Source organism: Drosophila miranda, chromosome XR, assembly GCF_003369915.1.
Source record: "Drosophila miranda strain MSH22 chromosome XR, D.miranda_PacBio2.1, whole genome shotgun sequence".
Taxonomy (NCBI): Eukaryota; Metazoa; Arthropoda; class Insecta; order Diptera; family Drosophilidae; genus Drosophila; species Drosophila miranda.
The window spans coordinates 10,810,611-10,829,156 of NC_046674.1; the positions used below are offsets into that span (position 1 = coordinate 10,810,611).

The window sequence follows — 18,546 nt, forward strand, 5'->3', positions numbered from 1 at the left end:
TTGGTCTTTCACCGATCTGGCCCTATTTGTCTGAGATATAGCCGTCTGAAGATTTGGATTTGCGTATCCTTAAAATACTGGTTTCTTCTGAACGCTGTATCTCGTCTATTTGTGGGCCGATCGGGTCGCGGCATGTCTGTCCGTGATCGGAAGAGTCCTGCCAATCGACTGCCATAAGAAAAAGGAACATCCATTTTTTCACGATTTTCGCAAAAAATCATGATGGTTACATCATTAAATTTGGCAAAAATCGGCCTCGTTTTCGAAGTCGAGATTTTGATGCGGTTCGACAGTCTGGATCCTCCCGATCCTGGGAGAGTTGGTCTTTCACCGATCTGGCCCTATTTGTCTGAGATATAGCCGTCTGAAGTTTTGGATTTGCACATTATTCAAATACTGGTTTTTTCTGCACGCTATCTCTGCTAAACGGCAGCCGATCAAGGCGTGGCATGTCTTGTTGTGTTTGGGAGAGTCCTAGCATATTTTTGGTCCTGGTTGGTACTGTATAATAAATAAAAATTAGTAATATACTTTCACTGACAATAGAACTTTACCTTATTCTTAGAATGCTATTGGTCCTGCCACTTACCATACAGGAACAAGCGAACTTTCTGGATTAGATCCCAGGATCTTCGACTCAGGCATTCGGCTAACGCCTCGTCATCATGAGCCAGCCATGACGGCCAATTATACGCCGTCTAATCAAACGCTGGGCTTCAGCTTCGAGACGCGTAAGTGAAACAGGATATAATGGTGGACATATTTTAAAATATATCTTCCTTCACAGAGGACTATGTACCCTACGCTTTGCTAAAAACCGAGTCCTACCCGATTTCCCCCCGCCAGACGGAGCGCTATCCAAGCATTACCGACGAGCATTCGAGACAGACCGAGGCCTATCCCAGCCAGACAGAATCGTATCCCAGCAGGACAGAAGCGCACCCATTGAAGGTCCGAACCTAACAAGTCATCGTCATCCTTCGACCTGGCCATCGACAACTATCTCAAGGACTTTGGCTATGGCAACCAAGGCAGAAACTACGTGGACTTCTAGACTCTAGATATATCTCGTAGTTGTTAGGTTAAAGGATATACGCGTCCATGCATTTAGAAACTAGATTAAAATGTTTATTTATTTATGCTAAGCTAAGTTTTGATGAATAAAACTATTGAAAAATCATCCTTGCTTTATCCTGAATCGGGGAAACTATTCCGATTAAGAAAAGGCGTGTCACGCCCCGATCGGCTTACAAATAGCGGGGAAAACGAAATATTTTTGATTGGGGAAAATGTCCTTGGTCCTTGATAAGGACTCCATTAATCCAGGGAGATTTTTTCGATCACAGGAAGCCGTCGCAAGTCACGATTGGGCCGCAAATAGCCGAGAAACTTAAATTATAATTATAAATTATAAATTATATAATAATAAAATTATAATAATAATTATTCATTAAAAATCAAGAATAACAATTATAATAATAATTATTCAATAAAAATCAAGAATAACAATTATAATAATAGTTATTCAATAAAAATCAAGAATAACAATTATAATAATAGTTATTCAATAAAAATCAAGAATAACAATTATAATAATAGTTATTCGATAAAATCAAGAATAACAATTATAATAATAGTTATTCGATAAAAATCAAGAATAACAATTATAATAATAGTTATTCAATAAAAATCAAGAATAACAATTATAATAATAGTTATTCTATAACTTATTCGGTCTGCCTCGAATGCGCCTCGGTAATGCTTAGACAGGACTCCGTCTGGCGGGGGAAAGCGTAGGGTACATAAGTTCTCTGTGAAGGAAGATATATTTTAAAATAAGTCCACAGTTATATCCTGTTTCACTTACGCGTCTTAAAGCAAAGGTCCAGCGTTTGATTCGGCGACGACGAATGAGGGGGTACTGACATTTCCCGTGGGCTTGAATCAACCATACCACCATTGATCACTGGCCCCTGCTGCAGTGGAAACGACGAAAACGCCACATTATTGACTTAGCGACACAGCAGCGGCATCATGGCCAGGACAGGTCGAGGATTTAGGTCCTTCATCGATCGGGACCTACTTGGCCGAGATATAGCGTCTGATCTTTTGGCATTGTAAATAATTAAATCATGATGGATTTAACCATCGTCGTAAGTCCGTCATTTTATGTCCGATCAGGGCGTGCCACGGCTCCTTAGGATCGAGAGAGTATCCCAGATCCTTAGGGACAATTAAGGATATTGCCTTTTCGGCCACACCCACCTTTCAAAACAAGGTCAAAAGAGTCAGCCCAAAAGACTGCCTGATGTTTTTTTAAAGAGTTAGCACAGCCACAAAAGGATGCCACGATTTCCAGCAGTTTTTGGCTTGTAAAATCTTGTAAAAATCACCTCTAAAACCTCTTATCACCGTAAAAATCCAAATATATAGAAATACCGTAAATGCCGTTTCTATTATTTTTTCATGACTGTATATTTCCAAACTTACAGATACGTATGCAAATAAAGATTTGTGAGCCGATCTGGTCGTGACGTGCCTGTTTGTGATCGGAAAAATCTCCTTGATCGGTCCCTGATTAAAAATGTTCCTTGAATAGCAGGCGACGATGATAAAAGAGCTAGAAATGCACTCAAAATAAGTTTTCAATTTACAAACGGATTTAGTTCTAAAGTATTACAAGTTTTAACTCATATTTTTGTTTCTTGCAATATAAATTTTTCAGATTTTAGATTGTCATCCAGCTCTGTAATATTGACACTGAAATGGAATTACAGATAATAAAATGGCAGGAGAGGCAATCTATGAACGCACTTAGCACATTCTGGACCACGCAGGCAATGTTCCACGCCTTTTCGTCCGATACCCTTGTTCTAGTATCTTAAAACTGCTTTCTTCGAGGTGCCTTAGGAAGGTCCCAAGACTACTCCTCAAGCCGCCGCATGTTGGCATCGTGGCCAGAGAAAAGGTTTTTGTTCTCTATGATAACCTGCAAAGAGGAACACAATAATTCATTAATGGCAACGCCCAAGTATAGGAGAACAAATTGGAGTGTAATTATAATGTGCGATATAAGACAAGACAAGAGCCAGGCCAGGCTAGGCCAAGCCAGCCCCCCCCCGGCATCAATCATTATGCAATTTTTATGAAGACAGCCTCGCGAGCCAGTTACTTTCTTTGGAGGCGGGGTTCATTGAACGGTTTTTAGGGGGGCCTGAAAGCTTGGCCTGCCTTTGGGCTCGAACAGGAGCGACGTTGCTGCGTTGTGTCGCTCCTAATGGAAATGGATAATGGATGCAGCAGCAGCGGCAGCCTTGGCAGCGACTTTGTTTTGGAACAGGTTTCGGTGTTGGGAAAACCTCTGCGGCATGTGTTTATGCACTTGTCGGCCCGGTCTCTTGGCCACTTCACTTCACTGGCTATCAACAAATACGGCCCATTAGAGATTATACGACAATTTCAATTTAAAAACTCTTGTAAAGCAGAGCAGCCAAACTTGATCCGACAGTGGTGGGACAGTGCATAAATTGGTGGGGAAAATGAGTTGTCAAATGATATGGCCAGGCGGGGAGGGGCGCGGATAACTCTCTATTAAGCATTCACCGAGCTCCCGATAAGAAACGGCCAGAATCAGCATTAATACAATGTACCAGAATAGACTGTCGTTGGAGCCGGCTCTCCCCCCGAAACAAGTTCGCTGGCTACGCGCCTGGAGACCCATATGAAAAGCGACTCCAAACAGCGGCGGTAGCCGTGCCATCTGATCGCAGACTTCATTCAGTCTGCAACTCGCGTTTCAGCCGAGCAGACGCGCCAAAGTCGTTGTACAAGCCAGACCCAGACCCAGATCGAGATCGAGACCCAGTCTAAGCCTAAGCCCCAAGTCGTAGTCGTAGTCGTAGTCGGATCGAGTCGAGTCAATCAAAGCAAAAGGCAGTTAATAAAAAGTGCTAATGGTGTGTTTAAAATATGAATAAATGCGAGTGTATGCCAGACCCACAAAAACGGTTACAAGAGCCAGAGCCACAACCACAACCACAACGGTAACAATAACAAATAGAGATTTTCTTTTTCGTGCGACGAAGAAATCGCATTTGCATTTCTCTCCGCGCTCGCTGGAAGATTAAATTGGATCAATCGCCTGAACGACCGTCCGTCGATCGTCGCTCGATCGCTGTATGTTTTTTTGATTGTGTGCGAGTTTCAAAGAAGGTTACCAGAATCCGAATAATAAATATTTAAATGCAAATATTGGAGACCCGTTAAGAGGTGCAGACATCGCCAGAAGAAGAATAGAAGCAGCAGCCGCGATCCCAGCTCCATTTCTGGGAGAGTCTCTCCCTCCCTGCGCGACTCCCCAGTACGGGTAAGTCTTTCGGCCATGATCGATGCGCCGATCAACTGCGATTTGTAACTGTCACAACAATCGGGCGGGGGATTCCCGTTTGTGTTTCTGTTTCTGTTTTTCGAAATGGTTTCTTCTCTGAGGCAAACCATAAAACGTTTTAATGGACTCGCACTAGGACTATTGCAATTGCAATCGCAATCGCAGTCGCAGTCGGAGCTCTGCATGAATCAAAGTTATTAAATAATTAATGGCCAGCGGTGCAAAAAGAAAAACACAGATTGCTGCATGTTCGGAGCATTATTTACGGCCTGCTTAGCTCTCTGTCTGCCTGCCGTGTGCCGTGTGGAGTCTCTCATTAGGCCAGGCATGAAGCCGCAGCCCCAGCCCCAGACCCAGACCCAGAACCAGAACCCCACCATCCACCATCCACCAGCCACCAGCAGGCATTCCGGCCTAGAAGATCTCGTTCGAGCACTCATCGAGATCATTTGCCCATCGATTTGCATGGCAAAGAAAGCTGCTTGCTGCTGCTGCGGCTCTAATTTTTGGCAATTACATAAAGCCGTCGGACCCTGCGGCCAGCTCCACAAATGATGGGCAACCATCGTGCCACAGGGCCGTTCGAGAGATCGCAGACGGAAACCGAAACCAACTTCTAAGACTCGCGTTTATTTTTGGCCTCCGCTCATTAATATTTATGATCGATTTGGCAGTCGGCAGGTGAAGACAGTGGGCCAGAGATAACTCTAATCCTCAGTCTCAGTCTCTGTTTTGGTTACTGGTTTCTGGGCGACTAGCGGTCTGCCACCCGGACCACGCTATATACACATGGCCACACGCAGTGTACTCCAGTTAATGTATCTTCCGAAAGAGAGTGTTTGTCTGAAGCACCTTTGGAATATGCCCCTTCTATCTTCTTCATTAGAGTATTTATTTATGACGGATTAGGCAATGGAAAAGTCGGATATTTATATAGATAGCGAGAAGATCAGATTATATCTAATCTCTTCCCACTTTGTGGGTGGACAGGGGCTTGTCCACCCTCACCACCCGCTCGGCGACATTCAGATACGCCTCGTACTCCACGATGTCGGGGGTGGTGTCGTAGTGGTAGTGGCCGCCCCAGTTGCTGAAGGAGAACGAGTGGAAGTGCTGGAGGCGCAGGTCGAGGTCGTGCTCCTTGGTCACCAGGGTGCCCACGGCATTGAGTTGGGCGGGCATCTCGTAGAACTTAAGCCACTCGTTGACCTCCTCGTCGGTGTGGATGGGCGTCGAGCTGAAGTCTCGCATCACGTGCTGGTGGACGGCGCCCTTCTTGATCAGGAAGATGCCGCCCAGGCCCACCACCCGGTCGCCGTAGTGCTCCTCCAGCCCCTTGCGGATGCACTCGATGAAATTCTGTTCGCCGGTGCGCTGCTTGGCGCTGATCTTCAGCACCTGTCCAGGTGCTCCCTGGCTGAGGAAGAGGTTCAGCAGCAGCGCACAGCGGGGCTCCGTGTGGGGGATCTTCTCCAGCACACACGCCTCCTGCTCTCCCCGCACCGTGGCCGTGTAGCTGCCGTTCGTCAGCTCGTCCCCCTCGCTCACCGACAAATTGAAGATGCCCTCGCAGTTGGAGCTGCGGATGGGCCAGGGTCCTGCGCCGGCGCCTACAGCGAAGACCTTACCGGGTCCCTGGATCTTCCGCGTGATCTCCTTGATGTTGTACAGCTTATCCCGTTGCACGTTGGGCAGCAGGAAGGGTGGGCCACCCGCCTCCAGAAGCGTGGGCCTGCCCCCCAGTCCGCTCTCCACCAATCCGAACCGTGGCGCCGTCAGGTCGGGGCAGGCACCCACACTCACCTCCACCTGTGCGAAGTTTCCCCTCAAGGCACCCTGTATGACTGCGAAACGAAAAAGAGAGAGAGAGAAAGACACCTATTGAACCAAAAGCTTTATCTCCGCCCTCCATCTAAACACAAACGGCTTTCGGCGTGCAAAAGCTGCCCGAAAGCTCTCCGCCCAGTCATATGTTTTGTCAGTTTAGAATCGTCGCGACGAATACAAAGAAGAAAAACAGAACAGAAAACCGAAAACAAAAAAAAAAACTCTACTGAAAACCGGCTATGGAAAGTTCGACACAGTTCTGAAGGTCATTTGCACATGGCATCGGGCGGAGGCACGTAGTATCTTTATCTTTAAGATCTGATCTCCCCGCTCCCCGTCGCTCACCATTCTGTAGCTCCGGCAATGGGGGCACGTGGAGCGGCTTCTCCTCGAAGAGCAGTTGCTCTGTCTCCAGCTGGTTCTGTGTTTGTTTCTGGCTCATAATGATGCTGATGCTGATGCCCCAAGGTGTGTCCTAGTTACGAGTATTCGTATTCGTATTCCTTTCTAGCTCTGTTGCTCTGGGTCTCTCCACTGGAGTGTACCGCTCTGTAGATCGTTGGAAACGCGACTGTGAGGCGCACACCGACGCCGTTTCGCATTTCAGTGCTTGGGCTGTGGTTGGGGTTGAGTGCCGTGCAGTGGCCGGTCTGCGGTTCGTCCTATAGTTAACATTGCTGCCCATACAGATACAGGGTGACTGCTGTGTGATAAGATAAACTCTTGGTTTAATTTAGTTTAATTAGTGTCGAGATGTCGAGTTCTTCCACTCTTCCGCACTCACGCTCAAGCCGCATGTCTTGGTGGTATTTTTTATGGTGCAACTTTTAAGTACAGTGGCACCCTCGTTTAACGACCGAAACGTAACGAAATAAAACGGACAGAACCTACCCTACCAACTTTTCCAATGGAGGGCCTCGACAAAACTTTCCACTTCTTTATCATCACTTTCACTGCACAAAAAGTTCTCCTCTCCAGGGCCCTGGCTGTGGGGCCCTCCGACAACAGGTTCCCATTTGGTGTGTTCCCATTTATGGCTCCAATTTCCATATTCGTTGACAGCATGAAAGTTGTTCTGCCAAGTTGATCTATAACTTATACATAATCTCAGATCTATTTTCGACTAATTGATGTCCGAGATTCGGAGATTGCTTGCAGTAAATGTTTCTACGATCCATCCCTGCGGAGCACCTTTCACTGTGGTAGGTGGCGACCCTCCACTGATAGCGCCCGTGGTTCTGGTTCTGCTTCTGGCTCTGTTCTGCTCTGCTCTGCTCTGTAATCGTGTTTTGTCGTGTTCTGTCATTTAGCGGTCACGTTTAGCTACGTTTGCAGATAAGCCAGTGACTGCGGTTCCTCCCCAGTGCTGCTCCCAAGTGGAGGCTCTAATGTGGTCGCATTCTGGGTGTGGATCGGGTCAAGCCGCAAGTGCTGGGACAGACAAATCGGCCAAGGGTGCTAATTTGATGAATGGCCTCCCTAATGAGTGTGCCGAATGCGTGGCCTGGATAAGGAGCCGCTATAGATTTCAGCCATCAAAAGTGTCACTCACAGGCTAGCCTCCACGCCCCGCCGGAGTAGCAATCATGCTGTCCAGCTGGAGAGCTCTTCAGGTTCTGGCCAGAACTGGTCCACGCAATCCATCATTTCGCCAATGGATAGATAGTTTATCATAATTACAAGTTGCTCGTGAGGACCAGGCATGAGTAGGAGCCCCGACCACGTTCTGACCATCTACAGGCATTTGTTCTCGGCGACCTCGTTTCCATCCATCGAGAACTCGCCGCTGACCCAATTCCATCGGGCACTTCACTTTTTTTTCGCTTGGCAATCGCCCAGACGATAGGATGGGATGGCGGAGGAACTGGAACCCAAACTGGTTAGGAATTGTGTCAGCGCTAATACTCTTGGATGCGAGTCAAACAGCGATCCAAGCAGACATCATCTGCTCTGCCCCATGCTCTAACATATGTTGTGTGCTTGTTTGTCCATGTCACATTAGGCAATGCCTGACAGGCGCCGATCAGCGTCGTCGTCGTAATGGGCAACCGCATCGCAGCGACTGGAGCTAGAGCTGGAGTGGGAGCTGGAGGTGTAGACGAGGTACCTTCTAGGTTCAACACACGCAGACGATACCAGCAGCACAAGAGGGAGTACTGCCTCCAGAGCGAGTACCGCTCCAAGACCCTTCCCGCACGCCACCCACACCACGACCACGACCACGAGCACGGGCACGGACAGACTCCACAAGAACCAAGGCTTGGGTCCAGCAGCTGCCTGGGCGGTGGCGGTGGGAGGCCCAATGCATCTAATGCCGCGCCACCGCACAATGGGGAGACGTCGAGGGTGCTGTTTCTGCTCTACTTGATTCACCGCACCTGGAACGTGGTCATGGACACAATGGACACACGCACCAAGAGGTAACACTCGATTTGCTCCGTTCTCTGAGGTTTACCTAATCTTCCGACTCTTTCCAGTCGTTCACCCCGCAGTAGTTCCCCCCAGAAGGGGGAGACCATTCCGATGGAGGCCCAGCAACGTCCGATGGACGAAGAATGCTCCATTGGCATCACCGACATGGATGCCTCCTCATACTGCTCTCAGTACTCGTGCTGCAGCTGCAGCTACTGCGACGAGGAGACAGCGGGGACACAGACGAATGTCTACAGCTCCATAGCGGATGACTATTCCCTGGACTCCATGTACGAGGAGGGAAAGTCGCTGGCCGAAGAAAGGTAAGCGCAACTTCTCTTCCACCCATCCACCCCATAGCAGCCAGCTTCTGTGAATGGGATTAAAAAAATTGCATACTTTTCGGCTGAAACATTTGTGTAGGTGTCAGGTAAGTCGTCTGGTGGCGCCACGAAAACATGTAGTTGTAAGGTAGATAGATGTGGTGCAGCAAAACCAAGAATGGCATGTAAAAATAATGCAGAAATGTCATTTGTGGACATCCCCGACCCCTACAGAGAGAAAAAACACGGAATACATATTAATTTTATGCCATTGTTTTATTCAGGGGTCGAAATCAGAGCTTAGAAGCACTCATCGATGGATGGCAGCCATCCGCTGCAGTAGTGCCAGGTGGACCAGGCGGACCATCCCTGCTGGGAGAGGACCTTCTGGGCGCAACGCACGGAGTGCTCGATGTTGTCGGTCAACAGGGCATTGCAGCTCAGGCCGCACTCGTTGTAGGAGAAGCGACCGGTGGGGGGAGCGCACCAGTAGTAGTCGTTGATCTGGAAGATGCCGTAGTCGTTGGAGCCGTTGTAGTTCTCGGGTCCGACCACTCCGGTGCGGTAGGAGCTCTCGTGCTCGGCAATGCAGGTCCACTTGTCCAGCTGATCGCGGGGGACGCCCAGGTCGGACATCTCGCGGGCCAGGGAGCAACGGTCCATGGTGCGACCGAAAGCGGGAGCGGCCAGAGCCAGGGCAACCAGAACGATGAAAGCCTTCATGTTGAGAATTTACAGAAGAAACTGATGTCGAATGGCACGAAGGTTTGCGCTTTTATAGGGCGAAATATCTCACTGAAGTGTTATCTGCAGTAGTTCCTTCGATAGGCAGGAGGGCCTATCTGTAAGTGTGTCTGTGAATCGAAAAGAAAAATCCCCCCGAAAACTTTGAATCCGCTCTTGATTAGTGACTAGTGAGTGATTGCTGAAGATAAAGTATAGTATTGTGGCAGACAGTACGTGTGTAATGGGATACAGTAGTACTAATCAATCTCTCTGTCTACAGTGTTTTCTGATAAGCGTCGTATATTTCCTTTTTCATTCATTGATCATTTGGTCGCAATCTTTAACTATTGAGACTTTTAAAAGAGTGCAGCCTTCTCATAATTAACAAATGATCCTTGGGTTTCCGGCTGTCCTTCTGTTACGTTAAATGGATCCACAGATAGCAAGTTGCCCTGCTAGGGTGACTTTTCTTTGATTTTAAAGGGAACTTTTGAATAATCCCACAAATCTTAAGATTATGAGATGACGATTATTGATACAGCCATAGAAATAAGCCCAAAAAACGTAATATTTACACTTGGATTGAAAAATCCGAATAGATTTCCAGCTATTTCGCTTGACATTAATATACAAATATTTTATTTAAATTAAATGTTTTCTTATTGAGGTTAATTATATTTCCTTCAAATTCTAATTCAAATTAAAAATCAGTAAAATCTGATTTCCATATGCCTTTATCCCGATATTGGTTTCTAGGTTTATTAAAACTTAACTACTTTAATCAATTTATAAATAATTTCGTTAATTTTCATGTGAAAACCTATTAAAGTAAGCAAAAGTTCACCTTTCGGCATTTTTTTAAATATTTGTATAGTCATAATCTTTTACTATTATCTCCTATAAAAAAGATGATCCTGGACACAAGTGTTTCCCCAAAGTCTCGATAGCATATGGAACCATCTGAAAGAAATCCCAGAAAATGTCCCAATCTTGGCTAACGGCATATTTTGTACCGTTTCATCCCCGGAATTTGTTAACGTAACGACGTCAGCTGCCTCCGTGGAAAGGAAAGGTGTTTAATAACCTTGAAATTAAACATTGAATATTTGATATACGAGTAAATGCTGAAAAAATGTTGCACAGATGTGCCCACCCAATTCGCAGAGTTTTCCCATTTTGTACCCCAACCTCAAAAGCCACTTCTGTTTTTTTGCAACGTAAAGTCAGGTCCTATTTTGGCTTATATCGTTAAAACCATACAGAATTCGATTGTTGGCATTTTATTTGGTAAATATAAGGCTACCCAATTACTATGCCACTAAAAAATTCTTTTTTTTTTTTTTAATTGGACATTTTCATTCTATTTTTTAATATTTTGTACTACGAAACGCCAGTATGGAAGTGCCCATATTTAATTAAAATATCGATGTGTTTTTCACTTTGCTGAGTGTATTTCGCTGAGTGTATTATGCAGCGAAAGGAACAGCCATCAAATTTAGAAATTCCACTGAAAAGCTACGACTGTTTACAGATTCTAAAATATTACGGAAGCAACAGATATTCGTTTTTTGCAATCATTTTATTCAGGGGTCGAAATCAGAGCTTAGAAGCAGTCGTTGATGGAGGGCAGGGAGCCGTCGCAGTACTTCCAGGTGGACCAGGCGGACCATCCCTGCTGGGAGAGGACCTTCTGGGCGCAACGCACGGAGTGCTCGATGTTGTCGGTCAACAGGGAGTTGCAGCTCAGGCCGCACTCGTTGTAGGAGAAGCGACCGGTGGGGGGAGCGCACCAGTAGTAGTCGTTGATCTGGAAGATGCCGTAGTCGTTGGAGCCGTTGTAGTTCTCGGGTCCGACCACTCCGGTGCGGTAGGAGGACTCGTGCTCGGCAATGCAGGTCCACTTGTCCAGCTGATCGCGGGGGACGCCCAGGTCGGACATCTCGCGGGCCAAGGAGCAACGGTCCATGGTGCGACCGAAAGCGGGAGCGGCCAGAGCCAGGGCAACCAGAACGATGAAAGCCTTCATGATGATTTCAATTATTGGAAACTGATGTCGAATGGTGGGCTTTTATAGGTTAACACTGCGGTGATAAAGGAGTTATCTCGAGAACTTTCGCTGATACGCGGCACTCGTTCCCTTGGTCAACAAGTCGAGAAATTGACTATCGCCATCTTTTAATTAATACTGATAGGGTTAACAGTATAAGCCCTGCCAATTGATGGCTAAGAAGCCCGTATCTCAACAAAAAAGTAAACAACGCTATGGAAATTGTTAAGTAATGCAATACTCGTACACACATACATATATACGCAGTATGCCAATCTCTTGCAATGCTCGACTACTCGGGGGTTTTCCTTATGATCCTATCAGCGGATCTTCTTAAAATAGGATGCTCCTCAACCCTAAAGTAGTCGATGCTTTGGAAGTCGATAAAGTCATGCAATATATATTTTATAACGGCGATCTGGCGATCTTCTTAAAATGGGATGCTTCTGAGCCTTGGCTCATTGGGAGCAATCAGTTGGGAGGACTTATACACTAACCATATCAGTAAAGATAGCGCATTATTATATTTTTGATTTGTTGACGAAGGGCACGTACGCTGCGTATAAGCGAAAGTGCTCGCGATAACTCCTTAATCAGCGATTCTCCGGCTATAAAACGTCGATCCCTGCCACCATTCGACATCAGTTTCCAATAATTGAAATCATCATGAAGGCTTTCATCGTTCTGTTTGCTCTGGCTCTGGCCGCTCCCGCTTTCGGTCGCACCATGGACCGTTGCTCCTTGGCCCGCGAGATGTCCGACCTGGGCGTCCCCCGCGATCAGCTGGACAAGTGGACCTGCATTGCCGAGCACGAGAGCTCCTACCGCACCGGAGTGGTCGGACCCGAGAACTACAACGGCTCCAACGACTACGGCATCTTCCAGATCAACGACTACTACTGGTGCGCTCCCCCCACCGGTCGCTTCTCCTACAACGAGTGCGGCCTGAGCTGCAACTCCCTGTTGACCGACAACATCGAGCACTCCGTGCGTTGCGCCCAGAAGGTCCTCTCCCAGCAGGGATGGTCCGCCTGGTCCACCTGGAAGTACTGCGACGGCTCCCTGCCCTCCATCAACGACTGCTTCTAAGCTCTGATTTCGACCCCTGAATAAAATGATTGCATAAAACGAATATCTGTTGCTTCCGTAATATTTTAGAATCTGTAAACAGTCGTAGCTTCTCAGTGGAATTTCTGAATTTGATGGCTGCTCTTTTCGCTGCATAATACACTCAGCGAAATACACTCAGCAAAGTGAAAAACACATCAATATTTCAATTAAATATGGGCATTTCCATACTGACGTTTCGCAGGACAAAATATTAAAAAGGAAAATCAAAATGTCCAACTTAAAAAAAAACTAATTTTTTATTTATTTATTTATTTATTAAATTAACAATTACCTGTTCATAATGGTACTTAATTACAAAAGGAGGAAGAGAAGTTAAAAGATAGTTAAATTTAAGTGATTATAAATATTGCATGCAATTAGTCTAAGGGACAGTTCAGGGGATAAGGAATGACAGAGGGAGTTATAATTATGGCATTTAACCCTAAAAGGTTCATGTTCGGCATAATTTGACCTACATATGGGTAAACGGATTGGCCAAAAAGTACGGGTAGGTCTAGATGGGACGGCCAACTCAATCTGACCCAACAGAGTTTGGGAGTCAACAATCCCGAGAAGGAGCTTGTGCACGAACATAACGCCAATGCATATTCTGCGATGGTGCAACGATTTAGCCTAGACCGATAGGGTGGCAAGATTCTACCCGAGTCCCAGTTAAAGTTACGAAGGGCAAAAATTAAAAATTGCTTTTGCACGAATTCAATAACAACCTGCTGCTCTTTATACTGCGGGGTCCACACACAAGAACAATACTCCAATATAGGACGTACTAACGAGATATACAGTTGTTTCGTAACGTACGGGTCGTCAAACTCCTTGGACGCTTAATGAACGCTTAAAAACCCTTAGCTTTATTTACTATTGCATCTTATGATCAAAAAGGACTCCGAGGTCATTTGAACTAAGGCAGACAGATTTCAACATCATCAGCATACATTAGTGTAGTAGAGTTATAACTTGAGGATGGTCATTCACAAATAAATTAAGCAGAAGCGGGCCCAGATGACTTCCCTGTGGCACTCCTGAAGTAACATTAACAATATTTGACAACACATTAGAAAACAAAACACGTTGAGTACGGTTAGAGAGATAGGACAAAATCCAATCTAGAAGATTCGTTGGGAACCCTAATAAAGAGAGCTTGTGAATAAGCAGAGCATAGTTCATAGAATCGAATGCCTTGCTGAAGTTCGCAAAAACTACATCCGTCTGCAAACCACTTTAAAAACCACGGTAGATTAGGTTAGAAAATTCAAGAAGGTAATGGCATAGTAATTGGGTAACATTATATTTACCAAATAAAATGCCAACATTCGAATTCTGTATGGTTTTAAAGATATAAGCCAAAATAGGAGTGGTTTTTGAGGTTGGGGTACAAAATGGGAAAACTCTGCGAATCTGTGCAACATTTTTTCTGCATTTACTCGTATATCAAATATTCAGTGTTTAATTTCAAGGTTATTAAACACCTTTCCTTTCCACGGAGGCAGCTGACGTCGTTACGTTAACAAATTCCGGGGAATAAACGGTACAAAATATACCGTTCGCCGAGATTGGGACATTTTCTGGGATTTCTTTCAGATGGTTCCATATGCTATCGAGACTTTGGGGAAACACTTGTGTCCAGGATCATCTTTTTTATAGGAGATAATAGTAAAAGATTATGACTATAAAAATATTTTAAAAAATGCCGAAAGGTGCTTTTGCTTACTTTAATAGGTTTTCACATGAAAATTAACGAAATTATTTATAAATTGGTTAAAGTAGCTAAGTTTTAATAAACTTAGAAACCAATATCGGGATAAAGGCATATGGAAATCAGATTTTACTGATTTTTAATTTGAATTAGAATTTGAAGGAAATATAATTAACCTCAATAAGAAAACATTTAATTTAAATAAAATATTTTTATATTAATGTCAAGCGAAATAGCTGGAAATCTATTCGGATTTTTCAATCCAAGTGTAAATATTACGTTTTTTGGGCTTATTTCTATGGCTGTATCAATAATCGTCATCTCATAATCTTAAGATTTGTGGGATTATTCAAAAGTTCCCTTTAAAATCAAAGAAAAGTCACCCTAGCAGGGCAACTTGCTATCTGTGGATCCATTTAACGTAACAGAAGGACAGCCGGAAACCCAAGGATCATTTGTTAATTATGAGAAGGCTGCACTCTTTTAAAAGTCTCAATAGTTAAAGATTGCGACCAAATGATCAATGAATGAAAAAGGAAATATACGACGCTTATCAGAAAACACTGTAGACAGAGAGATTGATTAGTACTACTGTATCCCATTACACACGTACTGTCTGCCACAATACTATACTTTATCTTCAGCAATCACTCACTAGTCACTAATCAAGAGCGGATTCAAAGTTTTCGGGGGGATTTTTCTTTTCGATTCACAGACACACTTACAGATAGGCCCTCCTGCCTATCGAAGGAACTACTGCAGATAACACTTCAGTGAGATATTTCGCCCTATAAAAGCGCAAACCTTCGTGCCATTCGACATCAGTTTCTTCTGTAAATTCTCAACATGAAGGCTTTCATCGTTCTGGTTGCCCTGGCTCTGGCCGCTCCCGCTTTCGGTCGCACCATGGACCGTTGCTCCCTGGCCCGCGAGATGTCCGACCTGGGCGTCCCCCGCGATCAGCTGGACAAGTGGACCTGCATTGCCGAGCACGAGAGCTCCTACCGCACCGGAGTGGTCGGACCCGAGAACTACAACGGCTCCAATGACTACGGCATCTTCCAGATCAACGACTACTACTGGTGCGCTCCCCCCACCGGTCGCTTCTCCTACAACGAGTGCGGCCTGAGCTGCAATGCCCTGTTGACCGACAACATCGAGCACTCCGTGCGTTGCGCCCAGAAGGTCCTCTCCCAGCAGGGATGGTCCGCCTGGTCCACCTGGCACTACTGCAGCGGATGGCTGCCATCCATCGATGAGTGCTTCTAAGCTCTGATTTCGACCCCTGAATAAAAGAATTGCATAAAACAGATATTGGGGCTCCTAGTAGAGACGCTTTGATTATCAAAAGGTGATCTCTTTCTGGTGGTTTGGGACTCGTTTCCACATTCTTCCACCTAATCACGGCTGGTGGTTGGGTGTTTTGAGATGCCCTAAGGCGCTTGACAGTCTTCACCAGGTCGGAGTGGTTCCATTGCTACTGTTTCTTATAACCAAAGTCTTATATGAAGAGAAAGAGAGAGAGAGAGAGAGAGAAATCGCTCTTGGGCTGAATGCAACTTCGGTTGAAGCTCGGTCTTCGACTCGGCTCGGATCGGCTCGGCTCGGCTCTCGATCTTAGCCCAAAGCGGGGATCGTGGCTCGGTGGAGCTGAAAGCCCGGCTCTCGATCAGTCGGTGCGTGACTTCTCTTCTCTTCGGACGTGTTGTGTGCAGATCGCAGATAGCGGAAGCGAACGAAGCGCGGTTTTGGTTACCAATTAAGTCGAACGGCAAACGATCGAACGATAGAACGATGAACGATGGCTTTGTTAGCTGTTCTTGAGGTCTAGCAAAGTTCACTCGTTAGTGGTTTTAGTGCGGAAGCGAAGCTCAACGAACTGTGCGATCCAATCCGATCCGAAAAGGGATACTGTCAATCTCCGTCTTTTGCCGATCCTCCTCCACACTATTCCGCCTCTCCAGCACCTCTGGTTACGTGTCACAGACGATTACGCGATATATATTTTCTTATTGTGTATTCTCTTGAGAGGAGAAACAAGTTTGATTGGATAGAAGTGCTAGTGCCTCCCCGTTTGGACCCGCACTCGGACCGCTCTCCACCGCTGGCTAACAGCATCGCGAGTGCCACAGTGCGCGCGCGCAGATTGCATTCTAACGGTAAAACGAGTACACGACTCTCGGCTAGAACTGGCCCCATGCCCCATGCTGCATGCCCCTCCTGCATCTTTCCTCTAGTGGCCTATTGCAGCATCCACAATAATACTCCACGAGTAATAGCCACAACAGCAGCAACATCAGCACCGGCCAGTGGCAGTGCCTCTTCAGCGGCCTCTTCTCCTCTTGTGCTGCTAATCTTCTCAATTTACGTTTCTTGTTCGATGACGACGCAAAGTGCAGCATGAAAGTCAGCTCCAACTGTGCCCCAATCCGACAAATATGAGGAGTGTGTGTGTACCTCGTAGAATCTAAGAACGTTCTGTTCTGCAGCGAGCAGCAGTGCCCCAATTTGGATTCGTGTCAGTACTCCTGGCTCCGTACTCCTCCTCCTCCTCCTCCTGCTCCTCCTCTCTCGCTCCCGATCGCACTGCTCTGCACTTGATCCCAATTGGATTTCGGACAGACGCACCAGCTATAGCAGCCGCAGAAGAACCAGTAACCACGGAAGCAGAAGCCGACGCCGCATAGGCAAAATAGGTAAGAGTTATCTCTATCTCCCTCTCTCTCTCTCTCTCTCTGGGAAAACTAGTTCCCGATCTAAGTCAGAGGGTCAGAGTCAGATCCAGCGGCCCAAGGCTTCTTCCACTTGGTCAGCAGATTGGATCCCACATGCCACATATGCCACATACATATACAATACATGTACCCCTGCCCCTGCTGGTGCCCGAAACCTATGCAGCATATGCTAATGGGCCCCCGACTTTCTTTTAGGCTAGTGCCCAAAATCAAGATATGTAAATCTGTAAATCCCTCGGTACGCGGGGATCGTGTGGGAGTACGGTAGTACGGGTAGCACTGACATTGAACTGTGACGCCCACTGGCCACTGGCCACTGGCCGGAAAGAAAGAAACTCTCCACAGAAATTCGGGCTAAAAAAAGAACGCAAAACAGACAATGGCTAAAATAAAAATAAAAAAAACGGGCCATAAAATAAAGGCGTTATGACTGCGTGTTCGTTATAAAAGCATGAAAACAAATTACATTCCTCTGTGGCCCCATGGAAAATTGAAGTGAAAATTGAATTGGCAGCGGCACGAGACTGCGATGGACTTCGACGAGGCAGCAGCCCCCAATCCCCAGTCCCCAATCCACAATCCGACTAACAATGCCACTTTGTCCATCCACCATCCGACAGAGAGACAAAGCCAAAGACAAACGTGGAAGAAACAGCAACAGCAGAAGACAAACATCAAGAAAGAGGGCAAAAAGCGAAGATACCCACTAAATATGCCTATAAATAAACAAGAAAGAAAGAAAGGTGGCTTTCAGGGGGATATTTGGAGGCCTTGGGATACCCTTAGAGAACGATCATTCGATTAGAAGCTGTCATCAGAATTGAAAGATAATATCATAATGCGTTTTCTAAGGTTTCATCGCTACATACTCGTATGCAGAATCAAAGATAACTTACCCAGAGTTTGCGTTCAAGAATGCCTTCCAGTGGTCACTATAAGAGTATGTGGATACATCCAATATATGTATATACTGCAATGAATTAAGAGAACATCAAGCATATAGTACTTCCTTCTTCCTCTGCCCTGGCAAACACCTGCCCGTAATCAGAGTACCTCGTGGGAAAGGGTACAATTACAGTCACAGACCCAGACACAGGCCAAAAATGCGAGTGTTCGTACTGCCAGTGGACGGGCTACAGAAAAATCTGTTCCGGTCTGATTTAACAATTGTTAAACAGCTTATGCATTGGCCATGCCCCAAAGAGTGTGATGTGATGTGGTGTGGTGTGGGGTGTTGTGTGGGGCATGCCGCCTGCTGCTAGGTG

The 18,546-nt window shown here is 46.1% G+C and overlaps 6 protein-coding genes and 1 long non-coding RNA gene across 8 annotated transcripts in view; 3 read left to right on the forward strand and 4 right to left on the reverse strand.

The window, feature by feature from the left end:
- Positions 1–1,732: 1,732 nt before the first annotated feature.
- LOC117186205 lies at positions 1,733–18,251 on the reverse strand. Its single transcript, XR_004471342.1, has 4 exons — positions 18,178–18,251; positions 2,815–2,989; positions 1,868–2,760; positions 1,733–1,811 (listed from the first exon to the last, which is right to left on the reverse strand). It is a non-coding gene; the product is annotated as an uncharacterized LOC117186205 (long non-coding RNA).
- On the reverse strand, positions 5,259–6,826 carry LOC108152464 (ester hydrolase C11orf54 homolog). The gene is made up of 2 exons (XM_017281832.2): positions 6,560–6,826; positions 5,259–6,231 (listed from the first exon to the last, which is right to left on the reverse strand). Exons 1-2 carry the CDS (start codon positions 6,654–6,656, stop codon positions 5,348–5,350), a joined length of 981 nt encoding a protein of 326 aa, XP_017137321.1. The 5' UTR covers positions 6,657–6,826; the 3' UTR covers positions 5,259–5,347.
- Positions 8,224–18,546, forward strand: part of LOC108152463 — a 32,050-nt gene continuing 21,727 nt past the window's right edge. Inside the window, exons 1-2 of one of the 2 annotated variants that reach the window (XM_017281831.2) lie at positions 8,224–8,634; positions 8,692–8,949. In XM_017281831.2, coding sequence (XP_017137320.1) covers positions 8,255–8,634; positions 8,692–8,949 — 638 coding nt within the window. In that variant the 5' untranslated portion in view covers positions 8,224–8,254. Of the gene's footprint in view, positions 8,635–8,691; positions 8,950–16,228; positions 17,243–18,546 lie in introns of those variants that run through there. The other variant, XM_033386527.1, reaches the window with a different exon arrangement.
- On the reverse strand, positions 9,207–9,699 carry LOC108152475 (lysozyme A/C). The gene has a single exon (XM_017281845.2). It carries the CDS (start codon positions 9,670–9,672, stop codon positions 9,250–9,252), a length of 423 nt encoding a protein of 140 aa, XP_017137334.2. The 5' UTR covers positions 9,673–9,699; the 3' UTR covers positions 9,207–9,249.
- LOC108152476 (lysozyme A/C-like) lies at positions 11,236–11,730 on the reverse strand. The gene has a single exon (XM_017281847.2). The coding sequence runs from the start codon at positions 11,699–11,701 to the stop codon at positions 11,279–11,281; it is 423 nt and encodes a 140-aa protein (XP_017137336.1). The 5' UTR covers positions 11,702–11,730; the 3' UTR covers positions 11,236–11,278.
- On the forward strand, positions 12,359–12,854 carry LOC108152472 (lysozyme A/C-like). Its single transcript, XM_017281840.2, has one exon. It carries the CDS (start codon positions 12,389–12,391, stop codon positions 12,809–12,811), a length of 423 nt encoding a protein of 140 aa, XP_017137329.2. The 5' UTR covers positions 12,359–12,388; the 3' UTR covers positions 12,812–12,854.
- LOC117186204 (lysozyme A/C) lies at positions 15,364–15,858 on the forward strand. Its single transcript, XM_033386529.1, has one exon. The coding sequence runs from the start codon at positions 15,393–15,395 to the stop codon at positions 15,813–15,815; it is 423 nt and encodes a 140-aa protein (XP_033242420.1). The 5' UTR covers positions 15,364–15,392; the 3' UTR covers positions 15,816–15,858.